We start from the raw sequence: 24,746 nt of genomic DNA, 5'->3' as shown, positions 1-24,746 counted from the left end.
TTACTATTATTATTAATATTATTATTATTAATAAGTTCTGCTGGTTTCACCATTTACTGTTCAATCAGCTATCCCAGAGACTGTCTAGTGTGAGTCTTTGAATTTGCCTTTGCCACACGATACCAGTAACCTCAACCGGGCATCCACATTTATCACCGTCTTGCATATGGTGTTTACCCAATGGTAAGTATGAGCGTGATGTTGTCGACAACCCTCAAGGTAACCATCAAGATAACCAAGAGGCAGTGATAGCAGCGAGCACACTATGTGTTACCAAAGTAACCTGCTGTGTTCATCACGTAAAACCCGGTTCAACCATACAGTTATCACTCGATACTGTCAGCTCACTATTCCAAAAATCTTCCAATGGCGTGTGTTTTCTTTTCCGGTTTGTTTTGATTCAGTGCGGGCTCGCCGCGCGGTGTCTAACGAAGCTTAACAATAACTGATTTTTAACTTGACCGCCGACCATGATAGAATTTCGTATCGTGGATTATCCTGATATAAAACTGGCCCGTAAATCAACCTTTTAGCGGCTTACTTAGTCAAAAGGACATAATTCAAAGACAAAACAAGCTTAAATAGGCTTCTCAGTTTACCCGTAAAATGCATTTAATGTAATTCACAAGCTCATACTTCAAGGTCTACTGAACCAACGGAATGTAAACGAAGGTTTGAATTTTTATCTAAGCTCGTACGGAAGAAATCTGACAGCAAATTTGCGCTCCCAGGCTTCTTTTGCATTTCGATCCCGTCGCCATCACCGGGCTCCTGATATAAACGTTGACTGTGACTCTATCTGGGGGTTAGCTTTTTCAACAACCTGTGCTGAGAACAAGCTGCGCATGTATGCCACAATCCGGGAAACACATGACTGTGCGAACCACGTCGAAGCGTTTGGCAGTGCCCTTAGGCTCGCATGCACGTACCTGCGTGTACCATCACTGTATTCGTGTGAACGTCGAGTACCGCTGACTTCCTGACATCCCAATCTACATGGCATCAGTGGGTTACCGTATATTCCCCGACGGGCAAGAACAAAACCGATCCGGGAAACTTGGGTAAAAGCCTCGATCCAGTGTATCAATCCGTGAATCCGTGAATCCGTGATTCAAAAACCAATAAGCCCGTGGAAATATATGGGAATTTGCTAGAATCGATCACTGGCACTCATATTTGCTCCTTTTTTAATCATCCCATAACACTTTAGGTCAGTCACCAAATCTCAGACAGATTTTCATGAGAAGCTCCGGCAAATGCTGCGACGTCCCACACCTGATCCGAATTCTAACCCTGAAATGAACTGAACCGCGGTTATTCAAGCTGGTCAAGTGAACGCGCGTTTACGAATGGCCCACAGGAAGCCGCGCAATGGTTGATGCGCCCACTGACTGCACATTATCTTCAGAAAAAAAGGAGATGGTTGATCGGCTATATGTTAAATTGCAAGATTTAAATCATGATCAGAGCTCTTCGAGGCCAAATCTCATACGGTGGCTGCGTTCACGAAACTGGAACGAGGCCGAAGCGGAAAAAATGCTTCGTGCACATATCTCCTGGCGGCGTGAGCATGAGGTTAGCCTCTACTATACATGCATTTTTCCTGTGCTAATGCGACTACCCTTTTTTATCTTACTGTGTGGCGGGATTCTTGCGATAACTTCTCGGTAGTGCTCATCCGGAGAGAATTCGGTCTGTCACATTTTAGCATATAGCTGTAAATTACCTGAGTAAGTGATAAATACACGGGAATGAGATCCATCTCTAACATTTCTGGATGCGGGCCACTAGTTTTAGCCCTTCTTTATAGGGCCTTCATGGATCCGTTGATCGCTTTCTTGGGGGACCATGTCCTTGCTAGACGTCAACATTTTATGGATATTGTGAATATAAGTAAAGTGTCTCCAGTGTGACAGTTTATTTCTGAAAGTTGATTCTAATGGACAATGCGCAAACCAGCCATCATCTTCGTTGTCTTTGGACTCTCCGATGGTTTAAACACAACCCAAATTGAAGAGTTAGCTAGCGTAATCCAGTGGTGGCCAGATTTGTCTGATGTTTAAACCGGAAACTTTGTGATCATCGTGGACGGTCTACTGATTCAGTGCGGAATTCCGAGGGGTTCCCACTTCGTGGTGAATCGCGTACAAAAGCCCCGTAGATTGAATCCCCCTATTTTCCAACTCTTTTTTCGGACTAAGCGCTTGTGAATATAGAAACCATCTTCGGACTAACCACCGAATACAGAAGCGCACTTCAGATCAGTGATCAGCAAGTCCCAGTCCTCTGGACAGGGCCTTTCCGTCTGCGGGCGCCTACAGAGCATCCCAAATCCGTAAGTCATTATCCAACAACAAGCATCCGGCAGAGAGAAACGAAGGTCGCTGGCATACATAAACAGATGCGCTCCTAAAACTAATCACCGAGATACGCCTTGTCTAGCGCCGCTGACCTAGGAAAGATGCAGTCCACCCATTCAGGATTTTGTTTATTTCTTAGGCTCAGGGTCTGTACAACATAGGCTAATGGGGAACGCAGTCGAAGGTGTGAGCCCACCTCCAGATTCCGAAAGACCTCTCTCTACGCTAGTTTAGGTTCTATTTAAAAAGTAGCACTCGGTCATAATGTGTCAGTATTAGTGGTCAGCTGTCGCTTTTTTGCGGTGGACAATGCACCGAGAAAACATCCGAGAAAAACACCGAGAAAACAGTGCAGTCGTAGATAGCATAATGAATAACAAGAAACCTAAAGGAAAAGACGTATAGGTGGGACCGATTCGGATATTACGTGATTGTACAATCCGGACCAGTTTCGGATGCGGCCAGACAACTAACTCGGTGAACGAAACAGCTAATCCAGACTGTCATCTCTTCCCAAAAAGCTGAACCCTAGAAGCTCTCCGTTGATCGTATCAATATATGGGGATCCATGTATCGTAATAATGGGCCTCCAACTAGGCCCTGTATTGGAAAGTGCTCGTGGTACTGCTAAAACTTAAATTCCCTGCCTTGTATTGTGTGCGTAGTGTACGAATGACAACGACGGATACCTCAGGCAACTCCGAACACGAAAAGCTGGTAAAAGTCTGTTCAGAAATTAAGGTCTTCAGTTGCGAACCCGGATGTACAGTTTGAGTTTTGCCATGCTCCTTCGGAGTATAAGGTGATGCTACGGGATTGAATTGAACCATAGCTTCAGGCCTGCAGCTAATCCAACCGAAATGGGTGACAGCATCAAGTCGGACAATTTTTTAATCTCGGGATCAGCCACAACATCGGTAGCTTGGGAGCGTCTTGTGGGTTCCCGTGAACCATCAAAGAATGAAGCCACTTCATCCGTCAAGGCGAGCAAGCTATTGTCAACTTCTGATCCCCGGGCCACATGTACGGCAGCATTTTATCTGTCAAGTATGCAGATAGCGCAATAAAAGTGCGATCCCATCTCGATTGTGAAATAGTGTAAGGGTCACCAAACGATGTTCCCCTGCTACTTTGTGTCCGGGTTGAAATCACTCGTTCTAAAAAATGCAAGAGGTTTCAAATAAAACGCTCAGACAAGTTAGTTTGTCGAGAATCATTGTGGTCAATGAAATCCAGCAGGTTGATTGAATGGACTACCAAATGACCGGTGGGTACCACTGCAGTTTATGGTTCTGGGTGCCTTTTGCTACTAGAGAACTTTTTGCATAAACAAACACTCGGTTTCTTATTACCTCGTTATGAATCCGTTGATGCTATGGAAGTCTCGGTAGTCGAAGACCTGAAGACGCCTCAGATCAATCCCTCCCACCCTTGACGCTAGGTTCCGTAACCACGCAAGTAACATGTTACATTTTTGCTTGCAACGTGCGATCCTCGAGGCCTACTGATGTGGCTGTTTTCAGAAGTTATGTAAACCGGAGAAACTGACCCAACCAGTCCACATCTGTTGCCGTTACTACAACTACTAAGATATGGTTCTTTTTGAAAAACTAACTTGTTTACGATAAATTAACTGATCACACTTCCTAGGTTTCTCTGGCTTTGTCGCGTACTTTATGTGCGAAATGGCTCAGTGGTTAGAACCCGAATTTACTGGTCGGAAGGTTCTGGTTCGAACCCGACCTCTGTCTATCGACTTCCCCTGACTAGGCTCGGACAACTTGGCAGTACCCCAGCCCTCGTGCTTCCTTCGGGTGGCATGGCAGCTAGGCACCTAAAATGTGCTACAGCTGAACGATTATTATTACCATCTAAGTGTGCCAGTCAATCGACTTCTTCAAAGAGCCTTTTTTGTGAAACCCAGCGGTAAATGGAAGCGAGTTAGGGTAGGCCAAGCGCCGACTTGGTAGTGAAGTCTGAAAACCATTACTACCAAACTTAGTTGTACTGGTCATTGCCGTCTCCGTGAAGGGGACCTAGAGAAGGGTAACAAATGGCCAGAGGCACTGACAGACGTGGTTCAGTCTTGCACTCCGTGGAGCATGTGTACCCAAGCTGTTCCCTTCAATGCACAGCTTCCCTTCTCTATCTCCTCAATGGAGATTTCATTGACACTCTGACTTCACGTATCAGTTAAATCAACCAACACATGCATTGTACTCTATCCCTTCCCAGATCATCCGCGGACAAAATTGTGGCAGCTGCAACCACTGTGTGGCAAGTACACACTTTTTGCAGCTGATGATAATGACAGCTATTTAAGTGTTAACTTCTCAACTTCCCAGTGGAACTATCAAATTTTGCGCATTCTGAAGCATGGGTTCACGTTCCGTATGTACAGAATCGAAAGACAATGTGACCACCGTTAATCTATCCGATATCTATTGTTATTTCGCCCAATTTCAAATATTGGAACGATATCGTCTGCCTACCCTAAATCAGCGTGGTCTCCACCAGCAACAACTTGAACACCGGAATCTTGAAGGCCCTCTAGCAGCTCTTTTATTATTTCGGAGTAGCTCAGTGGTTAATGCCGTGAACTGACTGTCCAGAAGGTTGTGGTTCGAACCCAGCCTCTTCACCTCGACTGTTCGTGTATAGGCTTGGGCAACTTGACAGTATATCAGCCTCCGTACTTTCTTAGGGTAGAATGGCAACCGAACAATTTTTTCTCTTGTCATTTCATCAGGTCGATCACAAATAGAGAGCAGACTACCTTTTCGGGCACTACCTTCGTGGAGAAGCTTGTGGAGATCCCCCTACACACCATATGTTTGAATTTACATGAATAGAAGGATCGGGTTTTATCCAAGAACTTCTCTTTTGGGAAGAAGTGGTGGTTTGTTAGCTCGAAACGGGCAGTGGTTAGTGCCCGAAACGATCGGTTGGATTGTTCATGATTCTAAGTCATTTCTGACTTCCTTATTGGCTCTGCAACTTGGCAGCATCTCAGCCCCCGTTCTTCTTTCGAACTTCATGGAGGTTGTGCACCGGCTTAGCCTCAGACGAACGCTTTTTTACTCTATCACACATCGTGTTTGCACCATATGTATACGTATACGTTGCACCCGATTCTAATGTACCAGCCAGGAACATTATCACCTGTAGGGTACTGAAAGAAGCGCTCCAAAGCATTGGCGTTGCTAGGACCTGGTGGAGACTTCACGTAAGTAAAGCTGAGGTGCGGAGAAACTCGCCCTCTTAGATGCGCTCATCATCTATGCCTTACGTTTGCCAGCACACTTTATGGTTGTACGGCAGTGAAGCATCAGTGCCAACACTGATTTTGCTGTCATTGATGATGATGTGCAGCATTGAGACGGCCCAAAGGTGGTCGTTATTCAGTTCACTTTACACCGAATTTCTCCTAGGAAATCCCAAATTACCTTCCCCCACGAGGCACAATCAGCACCATAAGTGGGGTGTAATCATGTAATGCCGTTGAAACTTCTAAACTTGCAGCGTTCTTGGCACTGCATGAATTTTTTTAGGATACCCCCCTTCGAGCTTACACAACCAAATTGAAACCACAAACCAACAGCGAGGGTGCAGAAAGAAATGCCGTTGGGTCAACTCTGCCCGCGTTGGTTCCCATCCGATTTTTCCCCCGCTGCACTTCCAGGTATGATCAACAGGGTTGCAGGGCTGTCATACGGTCCATACGTCTATTTAGTAGGGAGAGATACTGGCCAAATTACACTTCTGATGGTGGGATGGTGCTCTCTACTTTATGGTGTCGCCGTGGAGTCTATGTAGGGTTGCCGGACGAGGATCCACGCCCTGTGGGTGCTATCATCTGAGCTCTGTGATCCATTCACGGTAGTTTTCACCATAATTAACACCGTCACGCCTCTGTGACCATTGACTCTCAAGCGAACTATTAAAAAACTCGTTTATAGAACAAAACCCAAGTAGCTAACGACATTAATGGGCATGACCCAGCCACGTAGCCACTGGCGCTCTTACATTAAAACCACATCCCGCAGTGTATAGTCTTCCCAACCCTACCTCACTAGATGAACAAACTTATTCGATGAGTGGACTACTGTCTTCAGGGCGTTCCTCCGTGGCTGTCACTATATTCATTTAACGAAACCGTAGTGTCTGGATTCAACTTCGACACATGGATTGCAGCCGACAGGCCGAAATCCCTGTTTAATATAACCGTCACGAAGAGACTTGGCTATACCGTGGTGGGACGGCTTGCGCGCCTCATTAACCCATTGTGTTATACTGCAGAATGCCCGTGCAGCACCCACGAGTTTCTCCTTTTAGGTTGTCAGTGAGTGAGGTCCGAAAAACAACCTCATTCTCCAGGCCGGGAGTCAGAACACACATGATGACCTGTTCCTCTTAAGTTGATCTACTTTAGTAGTCTCGCACTATCCACCGCTACCTTATGATCAGACGTTTTGCCCTTAGCTGTGTCCCAGTCCACATGCGGCGGTGAGTCAAATAGACAAGAGTTTCTCCGTGCCGCAATGACCGTCGCATGGTGACACCAACAGGGTCGCCTTATTCGCTGTGTACATTACAGGTTTTCTGTGGAAAACATGGAACCGATAACATCTTTCATCCTTGAGTGTCCTTTCGTACCCTCGCTCCATTTCCTGATCATTCTTCCGTAGACCCCGACCATAGGTGCGCCAGTCGAGTACTCAAGGAACTGACCGAATTCCCACATCTGCCTCCTTTTTAAATCATCAGACTTAATCCTACTGCATTTACCATAAGGTGGCCTGCGAGCTGATACTGTGCAAACTTAAAACTGTTCATAGACACCGGTAACTGGAATACAAGACCCAAGTACAGTAATTGGGCTCTCAGAATCTGTATTGTCTAGACGCTATAAGGTGATTCATCCATTGCTGCAGTTCGCTGCAGCGGTACTGGTACAGTTCCAATCCCCTAGGTAAAGCATCGTCCCCTCATTGTATGTCTGCAAAATGCCGCCTCCGTACTGTTCTTCTGTCTACCTAAGAAATTGTATGTGTCAGAATAATCCCTTTATCTATGTTTTCTGCTTACACGCCAACCAAAGGTATCTCTAACTCAGCGAAATTTACTTTTCGTCAGAGGAACTCAAGAATCAGTAGCAGTGGAAAAGCTCATCGTTTGGTGTCTCCGTTCGCGCATACGCTAATGACTGGTCTTCAGAACGTTCAGTCATTTATTGATGCAAAACTTTGCTTCGCCCATGGGCAACATCATAATTCAGCTAGACGGTCTACTAGACGTAACCCCAAACGAAGTTTTTGTGTGGTTAGGTGGGTGTGGTGAGGATCTGGGCGAGAATCCTAAAGCAGACAACGACTTGAGTTGAGCGGATCGAGTGAAAGACAGTGCAAGAAGGAGGTTAAAGTCCTTGACAATATTCTTCCCAGCTATCGAGGCGCTGACTTTTAATATGTGGTAGCCTTGCCGTACCATCTCAAATGGTACCTTTAGTCTTGCCGTGCGAATTATCTGGAACAGCTTCCTTACATTCTTCATCGCATTAGTCTCCTCCGTTTCTTGAACTTTATGGTCTCACCACGCCCTTGTAACCGCACAGGCTTCGTTTGATATCAGGTCTAACAGGCCGCTGGACAAACAACCAAATTGAAGTTCCTTGTCTGTTGCCGTCTGTTAGTAAGATAAGATAATACTGCAAGACCGCCGTATGATAAGAGTCAGCGCTCTGATTGCATTACAGAATATTTTCAAAAACAGTTTAGCCGTCCCTCTTACAACATCTTAGACAAAGCGGAATGTCCATAGAATTTGCGAATCCACTCTGGCTCCATATTTCCACACTTCTAGTTGGAAATTTTACAACAACCTTCCAAGATTTTTTCTACAGCTGAGCTCGAGATAGCTCCGGGGTTAAGACTCGGACCCACTGACTGGAAAGTCCGTAGTTCGAACATAACCCCGGTATTCCAGCTGCCTCTCTATGGACTTTTAGGACCTTGTGACCTCTCATTCCTCGCGCTTCCTTCAGATGGCATGGCAGCTAGGCAGCGAAAAGGCGTTACAGCCGAATGATTTACTAAAACTAGGCGGTTCTACCAGGCTCCTGCCCGCTCCTTCCGTTTATCCAGTTTCCTGGTTGATATATAGTGCGCTCCTCAAGAGATCGGGAACCTCGATATAAAAATTGCTTCTATAGAAAGATCCGTAGAGACCGCCATCTGGAGACGACCTTGCCATGGTTTGGCGGCTTCTATACTTCCGCTACCCTCTGAGCTGTGCGACACTCGCAAAGTAGGTTGACGTATGGGTGAAGGTTGTGGGTTAGGATATGCATGACGACCTGTTCTTAAAAAAGGGATGTACTGACATTTTCAGCCAAGTCCTGCTGCCTTGTGGTTGGCTTTTAAGCCGCAATATCTACGCGTCAGTCGGTGCTGACAGCCTGAGGGATCTCGAAATCGATCTTCAAACCTCGATGCCCGGCTTATCTAGCTATCTTCAATGTTCGCACTCTCAAGCAAGCAGGGCTACAAGCTGCTCTTACTCTCACACTGGACTCGCTTGACATTATTGTGTGCTGTGTATCAGAAGCAAGTATTCAATATGCCATCACAGTGGTTGGGATAACCTCCCCATCACTCTCCACTCGTTTACGGCTGCTGTAGCAGGATGTGCAAGGGGCGATATCGTCCTAGGTCACTGGACAGAAAGATCCTGGCTTAACTGGCTACCCGTTGATAGTCGCCTTTGTGCGGTTCGTCTGGCAGCGTCTGTGAATGAGTCTCACGATCTGGAAGTTGATCTATGTTTGCTTGTCGTGTCTGCTTACGTCACGGACCTTGCCGTGGTGTGGCCGTCTGTGTACCTCGACGACCCATTGAACCATACTGGGGGTGTCCCCGTGACACTCCCAGGGTCTCATGCGAGATCGGCCAATGGCTAGAGGTCTGATGAACACAGTTTCCTGGTCCTCCAGGCTGGGGGCTGGAACATGTGTAGCGACTTGTTTCGTAAAATTACCGCTGCCTTGCGGCCAGGCTTTCGAGCCAAAGGTTTTGGTTGAGGACCCTAATCGTCCTCCTGTCTATGTGTGGGCGCTCGGGCAGTATTCCAGCCCACGTACAACTATTAATTGCACTCATACAAATAAACTCATGTCACATCGACCGTCGTGCTACGGCAGCAAAGCATTAGTGTTGAACACTAATGTCATGCTTTCGATGATGACACCCCAGCTGACTGTGGCTTTGACACCATCAAAGGAAAGTCTCTTTGCTCCCTGAATGCCCTTTTACGGCGGGTTTAAAGCTCAGATATGGTTGTGGTTGCTGGAGACGTGAATGCGCAAGTGGGCAGGTTTAGCGCATCTGAGAATCAGTCAGGTGTTCGATACAGACTGGACAACGGTGAAGGACTTTCAGCTGTGTGCTGAGCGTAGACTTTTTTATGCACTACTGACTTCCGAAGTAGCCGAAGTCTTCTGGTCGCATGGTATACTATAGCAGCGTACCAGCCATGGACCCCATTTGACCACCACCATCAGTTACGATGACGCGGATCAACAGCTGACTGCTTCTTGTTTTGGAACACATTTGTGGATTCGACCAAGCGCTCGTCTGGAGCCGCTTGTCTGTTCGTTTTTCTGGGCCGTGTAAGATACGGATAAATCGCTTAGCAACTGAGAGATAGACAGATCCCGAAATTAGACGAATTTGGCAGGATAGTCTTCTCCGCTGTTTCAAACGCTTTACCATCAGATGTGAATTCGTCCTGGAAGGAGATCGGCACGTCTTGGCACGATGCTGGGAGTTTTACCTGCAGCACGGCGCTACCGGGCCCGCTGATGCACAGGACAGCAGTGAGAGTTCTTGAATCTCGAAGAAATTTTCCCGCTGACCCCAAACATAATTTTGCCCGACGAATTATGAGATGCCAAGTTAAGCCTAGAGCGCTAGCCGACTATGAAATCTGGTGGACACAGAAGGCTATGGAAATGGAAGGGGCCCAGAAGACCAGGAATGTCAGATTATTTCAGTTGGTCCGTGCGACTGGTCCGACTATGAAACTGGTGGACACAGAAGGCTATGGAAATGGAAGGGGCCCAGAAGACCAGGAATGTCAGATTATTTCAGTTGGTCCGTGCGACTGGTCCCCGAGAATCATCTGCGATCGAAACTATCAAAGATCAAAGTGGCTTGACCATCTTGATCAAAGGACGTCTCGATCGTTCGGTCGAACACTTTGAACAACGATGCTCGTGACCAACTGTTTCCACTCATTTGTATCCTGTAGCTGAATTCGAGCCATGGACAGTAAATCTGGGACTCCCTACGGCCTCTGAGGTTTATGGCTGCATTTGTTCTCTCACGTCCCTCTGAGCCCTCATGATCTCCCAGCCACATTATTCAAAGATGAAGTTAAAGTCCTCAGTCAGCAACCTGTCTGCTGCACTATCCTGGATCTGGAAAGAGGAAACTGCTCCAGACAACTGGGGTGAACCGGTGGTAATACCCATTTTAAGAGAGGAGTTCTTAACCAGTGTGATGATCTCAGGGAAATCAGTCTGACTTTAGTTGTAACAAGACGCTTGGCGTCAAACGTCATTCGTGGCCTCATGTTGGCCGTAAAAGATTGACTTCCTGGCATCAAGTGAAATTCCAGCCTGGTAGGTGTTGTATTGACCAAATATTCATACTGCTTCAGGTGCTAGAACAAAACCATACATGTAAACGGCCCACACCTTAAGTATTATTGGATTTTCTAGCAGCAATATATTCGACCGACCGGTTTACCCTGCTTAACACACTTGTCCAGCAAGGAGTGTCCCGGAAATTCATGAATAGAATAAGTTCTGTGTATTCTCAAACTTCCAGAAATGTGCGATTACACGGAGTACTCTCGGAAAGCTTCCATACACAAAATGGTCTCTGTCTAGGGTGCTTACTCTTCCCATTCCTATCTACTTTCATGATCGTCAAGATGATGAGATGAACGCCGGTGCTCAAACAGGTGCTGACGAAAACCTTATCGACCTGAAATATACAGACGACATCGTTTAAGTCTTCGAAGAGTAGAAAAAGGTGTATGTGTTTTTGGATGGACTGAGCAAATTCATCCGCCCTTTGGTTTGCCCTTTGAATCACAAGGTGTAAGATCACGCATCTGCACATGCAGTCACTGAACACGTCACTTACAATCCAAAAAGAGGTGCTCGGAGTTATGGAGCATTTTATGTACCTCTGAAGGTGTTCGTCAAAGTGTGTACTGATGATGTTACCTTATGTGAGGACGAAACGTTTGCAAGCCCATTGCTAAACTCGGTTAGCACATAAACTGCCACCTGATTTGGAGACACATTGTATACAGATCACCTGAATGAGTGTCTGGAGGTGTGGACACCTTGGAATGATCGTTCCAATGTAGTACGAAGTGTTTTTCTCATCCACCTTTGTTCTTTTCTTCATAGTAAGACTTTCAAACAAATTACGGTTTCACGGTAGCAAAGCATCAGTGTTAAGCACCGACGTCATGCTATTGTTGTTGACAGTAATGACAATAATAATAACAATGTTGCATGTAACCCTAAACCATGCGGATAACACCATCTTGTTTGACAATCATCATTCCGTACAGCTCACCGTAAATAACAGTAGTATGGCAGTTAAGCACCAGTGTGTATTGCTGTCAGCGTTAATGATAATGACCCTGAATAGCATTCCCGAAGTCGTCCTCGTTCGTATTTCACCCTCAAATTGGGAGATAACACTTGCAATTTCTCGGTCTTCCACTCTTCCTCCAAAATGTCAGGGGAAAAAATTTAAGTTTATTGATTATTTTGCTTTCCTGGAGAGCTGCGTAAGTCGCCACTGTATCGTGACAACAAGAGTCAGTGTACACAATCAACGTGAAACCATTAGCAAACTTACATAACTTGTAACGACGGGAAAGAATTTTGCTAAAGCTAATGTTTCAGTACAGGTCTGTTAGTTGGCTATAAACCGTGTGCCAAGTTGTAGTACTTTCTGGTTCTACAGTTTATTTCACCAAAGATTCCAAAATTATGGAAATGATAGCCAAATGCTGAAGGCGATGGTTCAATGAGTTCACTAAGGTTGTTATTGTTATAGCTTTAAGGGAGGACGTTTTCCGAAACCAATGACTTCGTATTTTGGCCAGCTCGACTGCTGGGGGTTGGCCTAACCCTACGAAGCAGGGCGTCAGGCATAGATGCTCGATGCTTCGCACAGCAGATACCCATGGCGACTCATGATAAGGTTCGTTTGTTTTTCGACCGGGCGAGACAATTCGCTAGTGGTCATGGGCAGTCACTGGGTGATTGTATCAGTGACACAATCACAACTTATATTTAAAGCCCTAAAATGAAAAAAGAGGAAAGTGAGTAAGTGAAGTGAAGTGGAGTGGAGTGAGTGAGTGGTTATGAGACCCCGTCCTGGTAGTCCGAATGCTCTAACAACACCCAAACTCTTCGTAAAATCTTTCGCACCCTTTTTCCAAGTCATAAGTTGTCCAACTCACAGTTTGCGTCCTTCTGAAGTAGGTACAGAATTCGAAGACGCTCTAGCATGCGTAACACATGGCTGAGCCACCGCACTTGATGTTACTGGAGTGAAGTGCTGATGCTGAACTGAAGTAACTGCCGCACAACCAAATGTCCATTTCCTGATTACCACGTTACGCACTCGTTGATGCTGTCCGATACCAATGGCACTTTCAAGACACTGATGGTCTAAAATCTGAGGACGTCCCACATCTGTCAACAGAGGCAGTCATACAACATCACGGACCCTACTGCAGCCTGATGTATGATGTGTTTGATACCCATTATTATGCCTTTTTGAGGCCACAAGTGACACAGCTCCACATAGTGATTCGGACGAGATTTGTCCACTGGATCCACCAGACACTTCCGTCAAAGCCAATACGGCTTACTGATGTATTTAAAATTCTCTATGACACCCAGTGCTTCTTGAATTGCAAGGGCTACTTTCAGGAACTTCACTTTCTGAAGCGTGACACTATGTATATGCAAAAAACTTACCGCAAAAATGCATAATTGTGACCAGTTTATTCACCAGTGCTCGTGCTTGGTCGTCTGTATCGATGAGGGCGGTCTCGTCTACGCACTGGATCAACAAGACCCTCATTAAAAACCATTAGAACATCGAGTTCCTGAAAACTTTCTAGCGTTTCCCGCATCGTTCTATCGGCGATGGAGCAGAATAAAAATGGAAAGATTGGGTGTTCTTGCTGAACAACACTTGTACGGAAGCTTTTAAAGAGCTCTCCATAAAAGTACGCCCAGAAGCACATCAATGTAGGAGTCGGATTATGTCAACTTCAGGAATATTCCCTGTTGAGCGAGTGTAGGTGGGAACACTGTTCGATCATTAGAAACCAACGAACCTTTGAAGACAGAACCCCAAGATTACGGATCATTTGTACTGTGTGATTCTAACACACGACGGATTCTGAAGATGTTGACAACTCAACCGCTGCTCCGTCGGAATCCCCTTGGTGTTTGTGTATCAATGTTTTGCATACCACTGTAAGGCGACGAGTCAGTGATACCAGAAGTTTTGTCATAGAAGACAAACTGACGCCCATGCAAGTATCCCTTTTTAAGACAGGAGCTGTTATTCACTGACCACAGTCGTTTGGGGCGGTCTTTTTCTCCCAGATAAATATAAATAGGCTAGACAGTCACCAGCTGAGGAATTCACCGCCATCCTTGACCAGAACAGGTCATCGGACCGGCACACATTCGGATACCCAGTATTGGAGGAGGCTTCTTATTCACAGTCCACGCTTCTTTCAAGGACTGACAGACCGGTTTAGAAGTAGCGAGTGGCCAGATGAATTTTTTTAAATATTCTGCTTAATTATCCAAACGTTTGTTGGATACCAGAAAGCCATTTCGATCTTTGATGGCTTCACTATCAAGGGAGTCTGTCCAACGAATCAAGTATAACAGTCTGCCGACACTTTTCGCTCCTTCATTTCTCCAGCCTTTTAGATCCATCATCCTTCCGTAGCTGTGCGTACACTCAATCCTACCTGACACCAGATGGTGGTTTGCGTTGGATCGCCGTTGCTACAAGATGGAGTCTGTCACATCGCCTGTGACAAAGTGGTGTTCACGTCAGAGGTGCAGTGCTTAGAAGAGGCCGGCTGGGTTATACCGCAAGTAGTAGTCTCGGCATCACTTCCAACTTTGGATATATCGCTCCAGTGATAGCTGATTTCTTATATCGGATCAGCAGGCAGAGGTTGGGAAAGTATAATTTGATATATTTGTTTGGTTTTGCGGTGTGTGAGCTTCCCATTGGCCATACAACATACACGTGTTTTGTGTGACCTGAAAAACGCAGTGATAGACAAGCGCATGATCGGATTCCACGCAGGTATCCTTGAAGGAACCTGCAAACAGTGATCGACCGTCACCACCGGCAACTGATGACAGTATGATCTACTTGGTTTCGGAGTTGTTTCATTGGTGGGCACACGAACCTCACAGTTCCGGAGATTATCACTGCAAAGAACTATGCGGCAGGTGCCCTCCATTGTCCATGCGTCCTGTGTCCAGCCTAAGGCGACCACCCAAGTGAACCTCTGAAGCGCTAAGCTTACCCACATGAGTGTTCGTGTCACCAATGATTTCTATGCTCTCAGATCGTTGTAAAAGTGCACCTAAAGCGTCGTGGAACCCGTCGTTGGTGGGTTCAAACCTAGGGTTTGGAGCGTAAGCAGGCACAGTAAACTGAGAGCGATGAACCTCTGTTTCTCTAGACTCTTTCATGAACATTGCCAAACGAATGACGGAGGTGACTGGTTACGGGTATCCTATCCAGTAGAGGGACCTCCGACGGATCCTTCAGCACAATACCCACCCAGGCTTGTTCAGCCGCAGCGACCTCTGCGTCGCCAGAGGTATGCATCTGGATGCAGGAAAATAACGTGGGTGTAATCAATTCAATTGGAATACTTGCATCCCGGATTCTTGTTTCTGATAGACAGCGTACATCGATGTAGAGGGAATCCAGCGTTCTAGTAAGTGCCGCTTGTTTTCCTGCTTGCTTGAGTGTACTGAAATCAGAGGTAGCTAAGTTGACCGGCTTTTGGGGTTGAAACTGATTTCGAGGTGTTGATGGTTATTATTGAAGATGGACGCACAGAGGCTGCAGCTGAACGTGATGCAAAGCAAACAAAGCGGTCGACCCCAATGATGGGACTCACATTGGAGTGGGATAGGGGAGAAAAAGGAATACGTGAAAACGTAAAAAGGCAGAGACCAGAAGTAGCATGTTTTTGCTTACCCATCCTGCTGTATGCAGCAAGTTAAGCGACGGCTGGTGACCGATTTGTTATGAGAATTTCTAATCGTGAGTTTCATGGATATACGCGGGCTGAGATACTGTCTGGTTGCCCACACCTAGGTATAAAGACGATTAGGGTCCTCAACGAAAACATTTGACTCAACGCTGACGGCGAGACAGTAAGTGGTCGCCGTCCTACTACCACAGTAATGCAATCTATTTCGAGTAAAATGCTGCTGTGGCTATCCCAACCCCCAACCCGGAGGACCAGGAGATTGTGTCCGTCAAGACTCTGTTCACTGACCAACCTCTTATGAGAAAATCTTCAGGTGTCACGGTGAAACCCACCAGTATCGCCAGACAATAGGGTCCGGTCTTTTTGCAGCCCGTCCACCCTTACCGCGTTACAGCTTTGGGTCAGTGAATTTAAAGGACCATATGTGCAGGGAAACTTCAAGTGCTTATCCTGCCGAAGAGGGTTGAACACCTCAAACGTACGACCACCGGCACTTACGCAGCGTAGCAGACGTTTGGTGCAATGAGATGGTGCATTAGTTAATATTTGGCGGTAAATAGGATTCCCCAAAGCTGCAAACAAAACCCATCAACTGGACGTAGCTTAACTTTGTCCAGCCTTTGTCTGCTAAAGAAAGCACTGTTTTCTACTCCGAGTGTCACCGGTAAAAGGTTTTCGGGGGGGGNAAGCACTGTTTTTCCTCCCGGGGTGCCCCGGTAAAAGGTTTTTGGGGGGGGGGGGGGGGAGGCTGGATTTAATAAGGCGAAATGAAGGTGACCACTGCCGAATCGAGCGTTTTGGGTCCCTGTCTGGTTTGAGTTAGAAACCCTACAGGAGACGGTCACAGTAACCAGTGTGTTCTCACTCTTAGTCGGATTGCCTAGCTCAAGTTCATCTACCGTCATCTGCTGAACGCATTGAATAAGTTTCGCGGATGACTCCCAGTCGATTCCACCCGTAAAGTTCTGTTTTTACATGATGTTCAACTGAGTTTATCTCGTTATTGTTCAAAGGTTCAGGCGCCTCGTTCTTGGCCATTTGACCTAGGGACTTAGGACTGTATGCAATAAGTCCCTATCTTCCCCTTTTCTTTCCGTGGTTATATGACGACTGAACACCAGTGTTTACCAGTATTACTGTCGCTAATGGTTATGATTCAGATTGATCAAGATTTTGTCCCAAACTTGTTTTCCTGTGCTTCATCGCCTAAGCGACCTATGCTAAACGATCCTTTCCAAATCCAACATGTGACCGTATTTTGCTCATGCAGTTTTGGTTCATTAGTGAAACTTTCCGAACTTCCGCAGCACAAGTTGTTTTTTCATTTTTATACGGTTGGTAGAACACATAACTTGAGACGTGCGCGCACGACACAGACAGAAAACAGCAACGATCAAAACAGTAACGCGCATTGGTTTGTGGCCACGATAATCATACACTAATGGGTTTTAAGAGTCTGACCATATTCGTTCGGATCAGACTACAAAGTAGATACGTCCCAAGGTGATTTACTATTTCTAGTCCAGCCACAAATTTTACCACTGAAAACAGTAATGGATCAGATTCCCTTCTGAACGTATTATTCACCATGTGAGCCGATGGTTCCAGTAAAAGAAGAATTAACCTCAAGAAACGGTTAGTTCTTATTATAACTTTAAAAAAAACGTAAGTGCTCATCCATGGCCCCCTTTCCGCGCGTAGTCGCCGTGCCAATCGAGGGGCGCAAAAGCGCTCAAGTATTGGCAGATTACTGGGACCTAGACAGGTACATTCGATACTCCGGAATTGGATTATAACTAATGAACCTTCGTGTTGCACGCTGTAATTTCCGAGATGTTTTGAATATGAATTTTCGTAGCCCTATTCCATTACAACAGCAGCGTAACCTTGTTGCTTGACTTCAAGAGCTCGGAAAATATGTTCTAAATATGCTGCGAAATGCGAACTTGAGTAGCATAAAAACGCCGGAAGCGAAAGCGTCTGGTAAGTAATTAGATACTAGAGGGAAATTTGGTAGTTTTTGAGGTGGAAAGTCCGCCTACACGTAACAGAAAGATACGTCTTACCTTGATCGGTGTGAATCTGTATATCGGAACCGAAACTGGCTACGTGGATGGCCAAACTCCAGTAGCTCTTCTTGGTGCTCCCTTACAAAAAATAGCTGTATAAATGGCATGTCCACCAAAAGCTCTAACATGGTTGTAGAACCATTTTTGTTGTTCACGATTATGCCTGTTAAACTCCAGTATCCATTGCTGATGCACCTCTGCTAACGACGATGATGGGCTATGGAATTTGACGTCAAACTTCCCTGCCTCTTTTTAACTTTATCGCTCATACGTTCGCAGGCTACAAACACATTGGCAGTGATGGTTTGCGTAGTTGCATACCCGCCCAAGTACGTATGCGGTAGATCATGTGGCCTGTGTTCGTCAAAGTGGGATGGAGAATACTGCTCGAAGCGACTAAGTCCGAAAGTTAGTGGTCGACCCGACTAAGCATGAAACCACAAAACCGATCCAATGCCTTCAGATCGCATAGTCTCCACTCGCTGAGGCATCACCACCAGCCCTTTTGCAGCCGAAGTTCGCTTGTTTAATCCCTCCTACTGAATTGTCTCGTCCAATGAAGACACCAAACCATGTTCAAAACATAACTCTAATAGTCAGTTGTGCATGTCATTGAATTGGCTAAGCAATGGCGTTCAGTTCCCGACCGCTTCCTCGTTTTCTCCGTTTTCTACATAGTATTTGGGGTCACTTTATTTTCATTATGAGTTTCGCAGCTGAATAACTGAATTGACTTGTTTATCACACAGATCACCATTATTCTCATATCTGTCGACAACCATATGTCTCTACTACACCATACTGGTCGTCGCTCGTAGCTATAGGAGGGGTGTTCTCTTCTAGGATGTAGTCTCTCCCACGCAGGACCTTCGATGCAAAAGGCCCACCATAGATGACTTCGCCATAGGCCAGTACAGTGCGGTCTAATAGTACTGTTCCAGCACCACAAATCCTTTCTGTACGAACATGCGCGAAACCTTATTGGACTCAACACGACTACATCACTGATGCGCCACAGTAATTCCTGACAGTGTCCTCACAATAATTGCAGGTTTTCCCTCAGAAAATAGAGACCACCTTATAATATATATGTTTTCCAGTACTCTCCTTAGCCTTATAAATCAGTTTGTACATTCTCGATGCACATTTACCAACTGATATTTCTCATCTCAGGTAGACACTATCCTTTCTTGGTATCGGATGCCGGAAGTGATTGACAAGTATTTTCCAGGAGGGATATGCGGTGAGGACAAGGAAGGGAGGCCTCTTTTCATCGCACCTATAGGTCGTGTTGATCCGAAGAGCTTTCTCAAAGCAACCAACCGGTTAGAATTCCTGCAAAGTCGCATATTTCAAATGGAACACATACTGCATGTCACACTCCCAGAAGCAACTGCACGTGCTGGAAAGGAGATTGATCAGCTGACCGTCATAATGGATATGCAAGGCCTTGGATTAAAACACCTATCGCCATCATGGCTCTCTCTTGTCGGCGAAGCAGTGACTGTCATTGAATCAAATTACCCGGAAGTCTTGGGAGCCTGTTTCGTCATCAATGCCCCACCCCTTTTCAGCAGGCTGTACAGCTTCGTCAAACCACTTCTCAGTAAAGCTACACAAGAAAAAGTGCAGGTGACTTTTTATTTTCCGTTCTATCACGATGTTGAGTGTCATTCATTTCGTTTGAAGCTATTAGGAATCCTAGTCTTGTTTGTATCGTGTCTACCTGCTAAGGTACAATTCCAGAGCCAGAATTTTTTTTACCGGTTCACAGTTGTAACTTATTGGTTGAACCTCTCCACCACTTCACATCAGCTTCATGAAATGAAAAACGAAAGACGACCTTTCAAAATACGAACTCCTGTATTTCTCGCATGGTATGGTAACAAAACCGGTGCATGGTTGACTACTTGTCTACTGTCCTCAGTTAAGAGTTTCATTCATTACCGTGAATCGCTGTTCCGCTGAACGCTGGTAGCTCAAGTTGGTTCGTTGGTTCGTTTGCCGAGCGGAGCAAGTTGATTTAAACGTCTTACCACTAATCGGGATGATGTCATCAATACATCTCAGAACGCTTAAGTATGGGGGAATTGGCGTCTAATGCGACAACAGCCGGATAACATTGTTTAGGTCCACATGAGTTCCATTCGGTTCAGTTATTCATTTACAAGCCGTGTACGTAAGGTTCGTTAGTTCTAGCTGATATGGTTTTGTTCAATGAAAAACGAGACAATAGAGAGGGATAACCATCAGTGAGAGGCAATGGCCTGAGCAATGAATTGCTGTTTATTATAGGTTCCGGTTGACAGATGAAGTGGAGATTTGGACAGTTATGCGCTGGTGATAGCTTTCATGCACGAACGCCACTGACCACGTGACCAAGCAATGTTTGTCAATGTCATTGAAAGTCAATGCATGGCGTCCCGGTCTTCCCGTCCGGAGAGGTAACAGTTGTCAATGCGAATGCACTTCTTGGTTAAGATTTCCATATCCTGGATGCCAGGTTATAGACTGCCCACCCTTCAGTCATTTCCCATCCAGAGAACTGTCAGGTAGATGATCCTCTGACATGCGAACAACATAGTCTAAACGTGAAACCTCAGAGTACTACACACGTAGTATTAAATGCGTGCCGTTTGTCGTTTGACTTGGTTGTGTGCACACCTGGATACTCCAGAACACAACCCCTGTCACACCCACTGAGCTAGTGCTTGTTGCTCCGCATCATGCTGACCTGATGTGAACCCGACACGCATGCACGAATTTCTTTTCCAAGCACGAAGATGCCTGCATAGCTAATTTAATCATAGCGTTTAGCTCGATCGACCTCATCATCATTGTCAGCTGTAAGAACCGCGTCTTTGTCGTACAGTATTTGTAGCTGTCAAGTGATGAAAGACAGAGCATGCCCCAACATAAACATAACCTAAACAGTATGCTACTTGTTGAACAGTCACAACATGTAGTCAAACCCCAACAACTACTCAAAACCTGGCTTTATCACACTAAGTCTTTGTTTCCTGGTCAGGTGCCCTAAGTGTGTTGGGTCAGATCACGCTTTGAAAAATTGTTGCGTACATTCCTGACCTATTGTAGGGAGGTGCACTGTTCGCAGTGCGGAAACTACTCTCCACTGCATTGTCTGCCTTAGTGGGTTTTGTGACAAAAAACGCAGATGATCGTACCATCACCCTTGAGTATCATAAGGCAGTAGCAGGCTGCCGTACGAGTAGGTCAACGAATTAGTCCACCCCTACTATATCACTTTCTCTCAAGGGTCAAGAACCCGTAATTCTACGGGTTCGGTTATTCGGTGGAGGTAACTGAATGACAATGGTTTCAACCCATGGTAGAACTTCGTTAGCAGGGTTCAGTGGCACCGAGAATCGACTCGCTCATATCTTACAGGAATTCATGCATCACGAGACGCAAGTGAAGTGTGCTCTTGGGGCCCATTTGAAGCTTGCGTTTTTTCCACTAGTTTTATTGTTCACTGGCACTTCGTATTCTTTTTTTGCCGTCCTTTTGAATTATTCGGAAGTTGTCTTTTTTACTGGTGTATTCTGTCTGTTTGGTCACATGTGTATGGTTGATACTGATGGTTTGCTGAACAGCTGAAGCTTTTTTTCGCTGAATTCATCTGCATTGTCTCTGGCCTCACACGACTGTTCAGTACCTGCCTCTCAGCTTCTAACGTCAGCTATCAATCTATCTAGGTTCGTAATGCTAGAGCCTGCACACTCCTGTTAATTTCGTCCGAAGATGATGACTTATGGAGTGGTCATAGTTGGATCTTTCAGCATGATTGATGATCCTAACTACATTTGTGCTTCGTGCATCAGGGTAGAATAAACTGAGCTACGAGTACTTCAACCGAGTAGTTGACGCGCCTCAGTACAGACCACACATTGCCAAATTACCTCTCATTCTGATCTACTTTGTGACCGTCTCCCATACGGGAGGAGACGTTCATGTGATCATAAACACGGTCATTCAATTACTGAGGCTTCTACATCCAATCTATGGTCCTCACTCCGTAGTTACCCACCGCACTCACACAGAAAACGTTGTCGACGTTTTGTGCACTGCACTGATTTGATTGTTCATTTTTGCTCTCAGGGATTAAATAACTGTGAAAGCCGAAGTCAATCTACTCTCCGTCCGTACTGCACTGCATTTTCGGTCACTGAGACGGATGTTATCAGGTGTTACAACTCCTTCAACAAAAGCAATTTATTCTGACCTTCGGTCTAGTAAGGATGTCAAATAGCGAGGAAAACGCTGGATAGTGGAGTTGCGGTCAAATATCTCCTAGTAAGCCAGCTAGCCTTATGGAACTGAGATACTGTTCCATCGAATACCCCAAAAATCGATTTTCTTTATTGAGAACACGATAAATACCGAGTGTTGCTGATAAGTCTTCTTTGAGTCCAACTTCGTAACATTTACTCGATGGTAGTACAGCAATGACCTATTTCAACGTAAACTTATCCTTGGGCAAACCATTGATCCAGCTACGACCAAGAATAACGCACTGGTCTTCTGAGATTAAGTACACGACTACAGTGGTGAGCTGTACTCATGGGACGCAACAGCTCTGCATATGTTACCCAGTTGGGCGTTGTAATAGCGATGTTTCCCATTAGAAGTAAAATATGAATTTCGTGAACCAGGACGTGTCTCCTTCGATCAGGCGGGTTTATTCCCTTTGGGGAGGCTTGCAGCAGAAAAATCCCTACGGCAGCAATTGTTTCTTCAATAAGGCATTTTGAGGAGAAGCAGTTTTTTGCTTTTCTGTAACTCAATTCGCGCTATTGTCTAAACTACTACAGCAACGGATTCCTCTAAGATTCTCATTTCGATCATCTAGACACTGGATGGATGTGATTGGATTGATCGCTTTTGAGGAGCGTCGATAATTTTGCCGGAGAATCTAATTTCTAGTCTGTCTGACAGTACGCACGAATTCGCTTGTCTAGCACGCAATGTGATCACCAAAGTTGCATTCTGTGACCACGAGAAACCGTTTACTGTAGTCATCGTGCGTTATAGTTTAATAATACAAACTGATCTAATCTAGACTCGCCCACATTTTTATGACGTCGGTGATGAAAATGGTGCCTAACATTCTGTATTTTGTTTTAAACTTGACAGATTCTGTTGGTCACGTCGCTGTTCCTGAATTCCATGTTAAGTACTGCAGTTGTGTTGCTCATGGGGATGATGAACACGCCTAACAGACTATCACTGAATTTCATCTTCCCTTCGTTTTCCTCAACACAAATGTACGATTAACTCTCAAAAAACGATTGTGTTGTGTTTTAAAGCGTCGTGTCGCTGGCAGCCGATTCTGTGTATATGCGGTAATTACTTCACACCTCATCACAACCGATCNGTTGTGTTTTGAAGCGGCTTTCCGCGGGCAGCCGATTCTGTGTATATGCGGTAATTACTTCACACCTCATCACAACCGATCCGCGTCAGGCAGTTTCCACATGATGCCTATCCAGCAGCCAGTTTTCTACCCGGACACGAGTTGCAAACTGGGCTGGCCTGTTTGAAGAGTGTTGTGAATTAACATCCATGAACCTACCATGCAGCGAACAGAAACATCTTTGTCCATTGTCGTTCCTTCTATACCAACAGGGACGCGCTACTGCCCCCAATTATCCCAACGATACACATTCTCGGTGATAGTATGACTTCCCCCAACCCTGGCACAACCTTTCTCTCTTGTCCTTGCTATCTGTTCCAGTTTACTGATGATAGTCTTTGATTTTTTCGACCTAGCTACCCAACGGAAACTGTCGATTTGTCTGTTTTGACGAATGTGACGAACGTTATAAATTATGCCACTCTGGTTTCACATCTTATGTGTTGTCTGTCAGCTGGATCACAAACAGCCGCTCCATAGGCCTGTATCGCCTGAGCTTCTGGACGATTTCACCCCGACGTTCCAGGCGTGTTTCTGCATCCTGACGACCTCTATACACACACACATGCACACAAAATCGTTCTGTCTGCAGTTTTTGATGACTATGATATTCGTGCACTGTCTTTCCGGTATCCAGTGGTTGCCACTGTCACCGATCCCTTTCTGACGGATATTCTGGCTGGGTTGTTTGTAGGATTGTGTGGAGCTGCTTTCCCTCTTTCTCTCAACTTGCAGACCGCTCCTTGTTTCACTAAAAGTAGGCTAATTTCTTATGGACCGATGGCACCCGTGGTTAACGCCAGTACTTTACGATTTGTTCTAAATACGCTTATCCAAACCTATTCCGTTCCAGTTAACCACCCACTCCTTTTCATACTGCGAGAGTTGACACGATGAAAATGTCAGACAATCTCATCTGCCACATATCACATGCGCCATATTGTCAGTCGAGAGAACTATTTTGGGACATCGACCTCTTTCCTACAATTGCCTTCTATCACGTGTGTATGCGTGGTCGTATCAGCAACAAGTATTGTAATCGATAGATCTGTGCCCGTTTCTTCGGTCCAAATGCATTTACCAGAGTTTCCCTCCGCATTATGATTGAATATAATCAGTCAGGACCGCGAAATTGAGGGCGCGAGGGAATGTTTGATTGCTAGCCCCCAAATGTCATGATGGCCTCTTCAACCGTCGCCCTGTACTCAGCAATTTGCCCCTTTTTATTAGTTATCTGATAGATTACACACACTCGAGAGTGGTAGGCTACGTGCGGCCAAACAGACTAATTTTCTACCGTATACAATGTCTAGCGAAAAGCACTTGTAACGGCGACCAAACGAAAACTGATCACACCAGTGGTTCGTTTCGGTCAACATACGTACGTTCTTAATGCCTTTAAAGATGCTTCCTCGCTATTCAAGGGGGCGCAATGAAAATTTTCTAGTGCTTACATATTTTGGTACTTATACTGGCTTCCGCCGAAATAATTATCATTTATTTTTGAAGAGCATGGCC

General features: G+C 45.6%; 1 protein-coding gene across 1 annotated transcript; it reads left to right on the top strand.

The window, feature by feature from the left end:
- Positions 1–1,309: 1,309 nt before the first annotated feature.
- T265_05284 (hypothetical protein) lies at positions 1,310–24,023 on the top strand (the record flags this gene model as incomplete). The annotated part of the gene is made up of 4 exons (XM_009170259.1): positions 1,310–1,575; positions 2,261–2,335; positions 18,968–19,426; positions 22,949–24,023. 4 exons carry the CDS (start codon positions 1,372–1,374, stop codon positions 23,087–23,089), a joined length of 879 nt encoding a protein of 292 aa, XP_009168523.1.
- Between the last annotated feature and the right edge of the window lie 723 nt (positions 24,024–24,746).

The sequence above is a fragment of the Opisthorchis viverrini genome (genome assembly GCF_000715545.1).
Source record: "Opisthorchis viverrini unplaced genomic scaffold opera_v5_99, whole genome shotgun sequence".
Taxonomy (NCBI): Eukaryota; Metazoa; Platyhelminthes; class Trematoda; order Opisthorchiida; family Opisthorchiidae; genus Opisthorchis; species Opisthorchis viverrini.
This window is presented reverse-complemented; position numbering and strand designations above follow the sequence as displayed.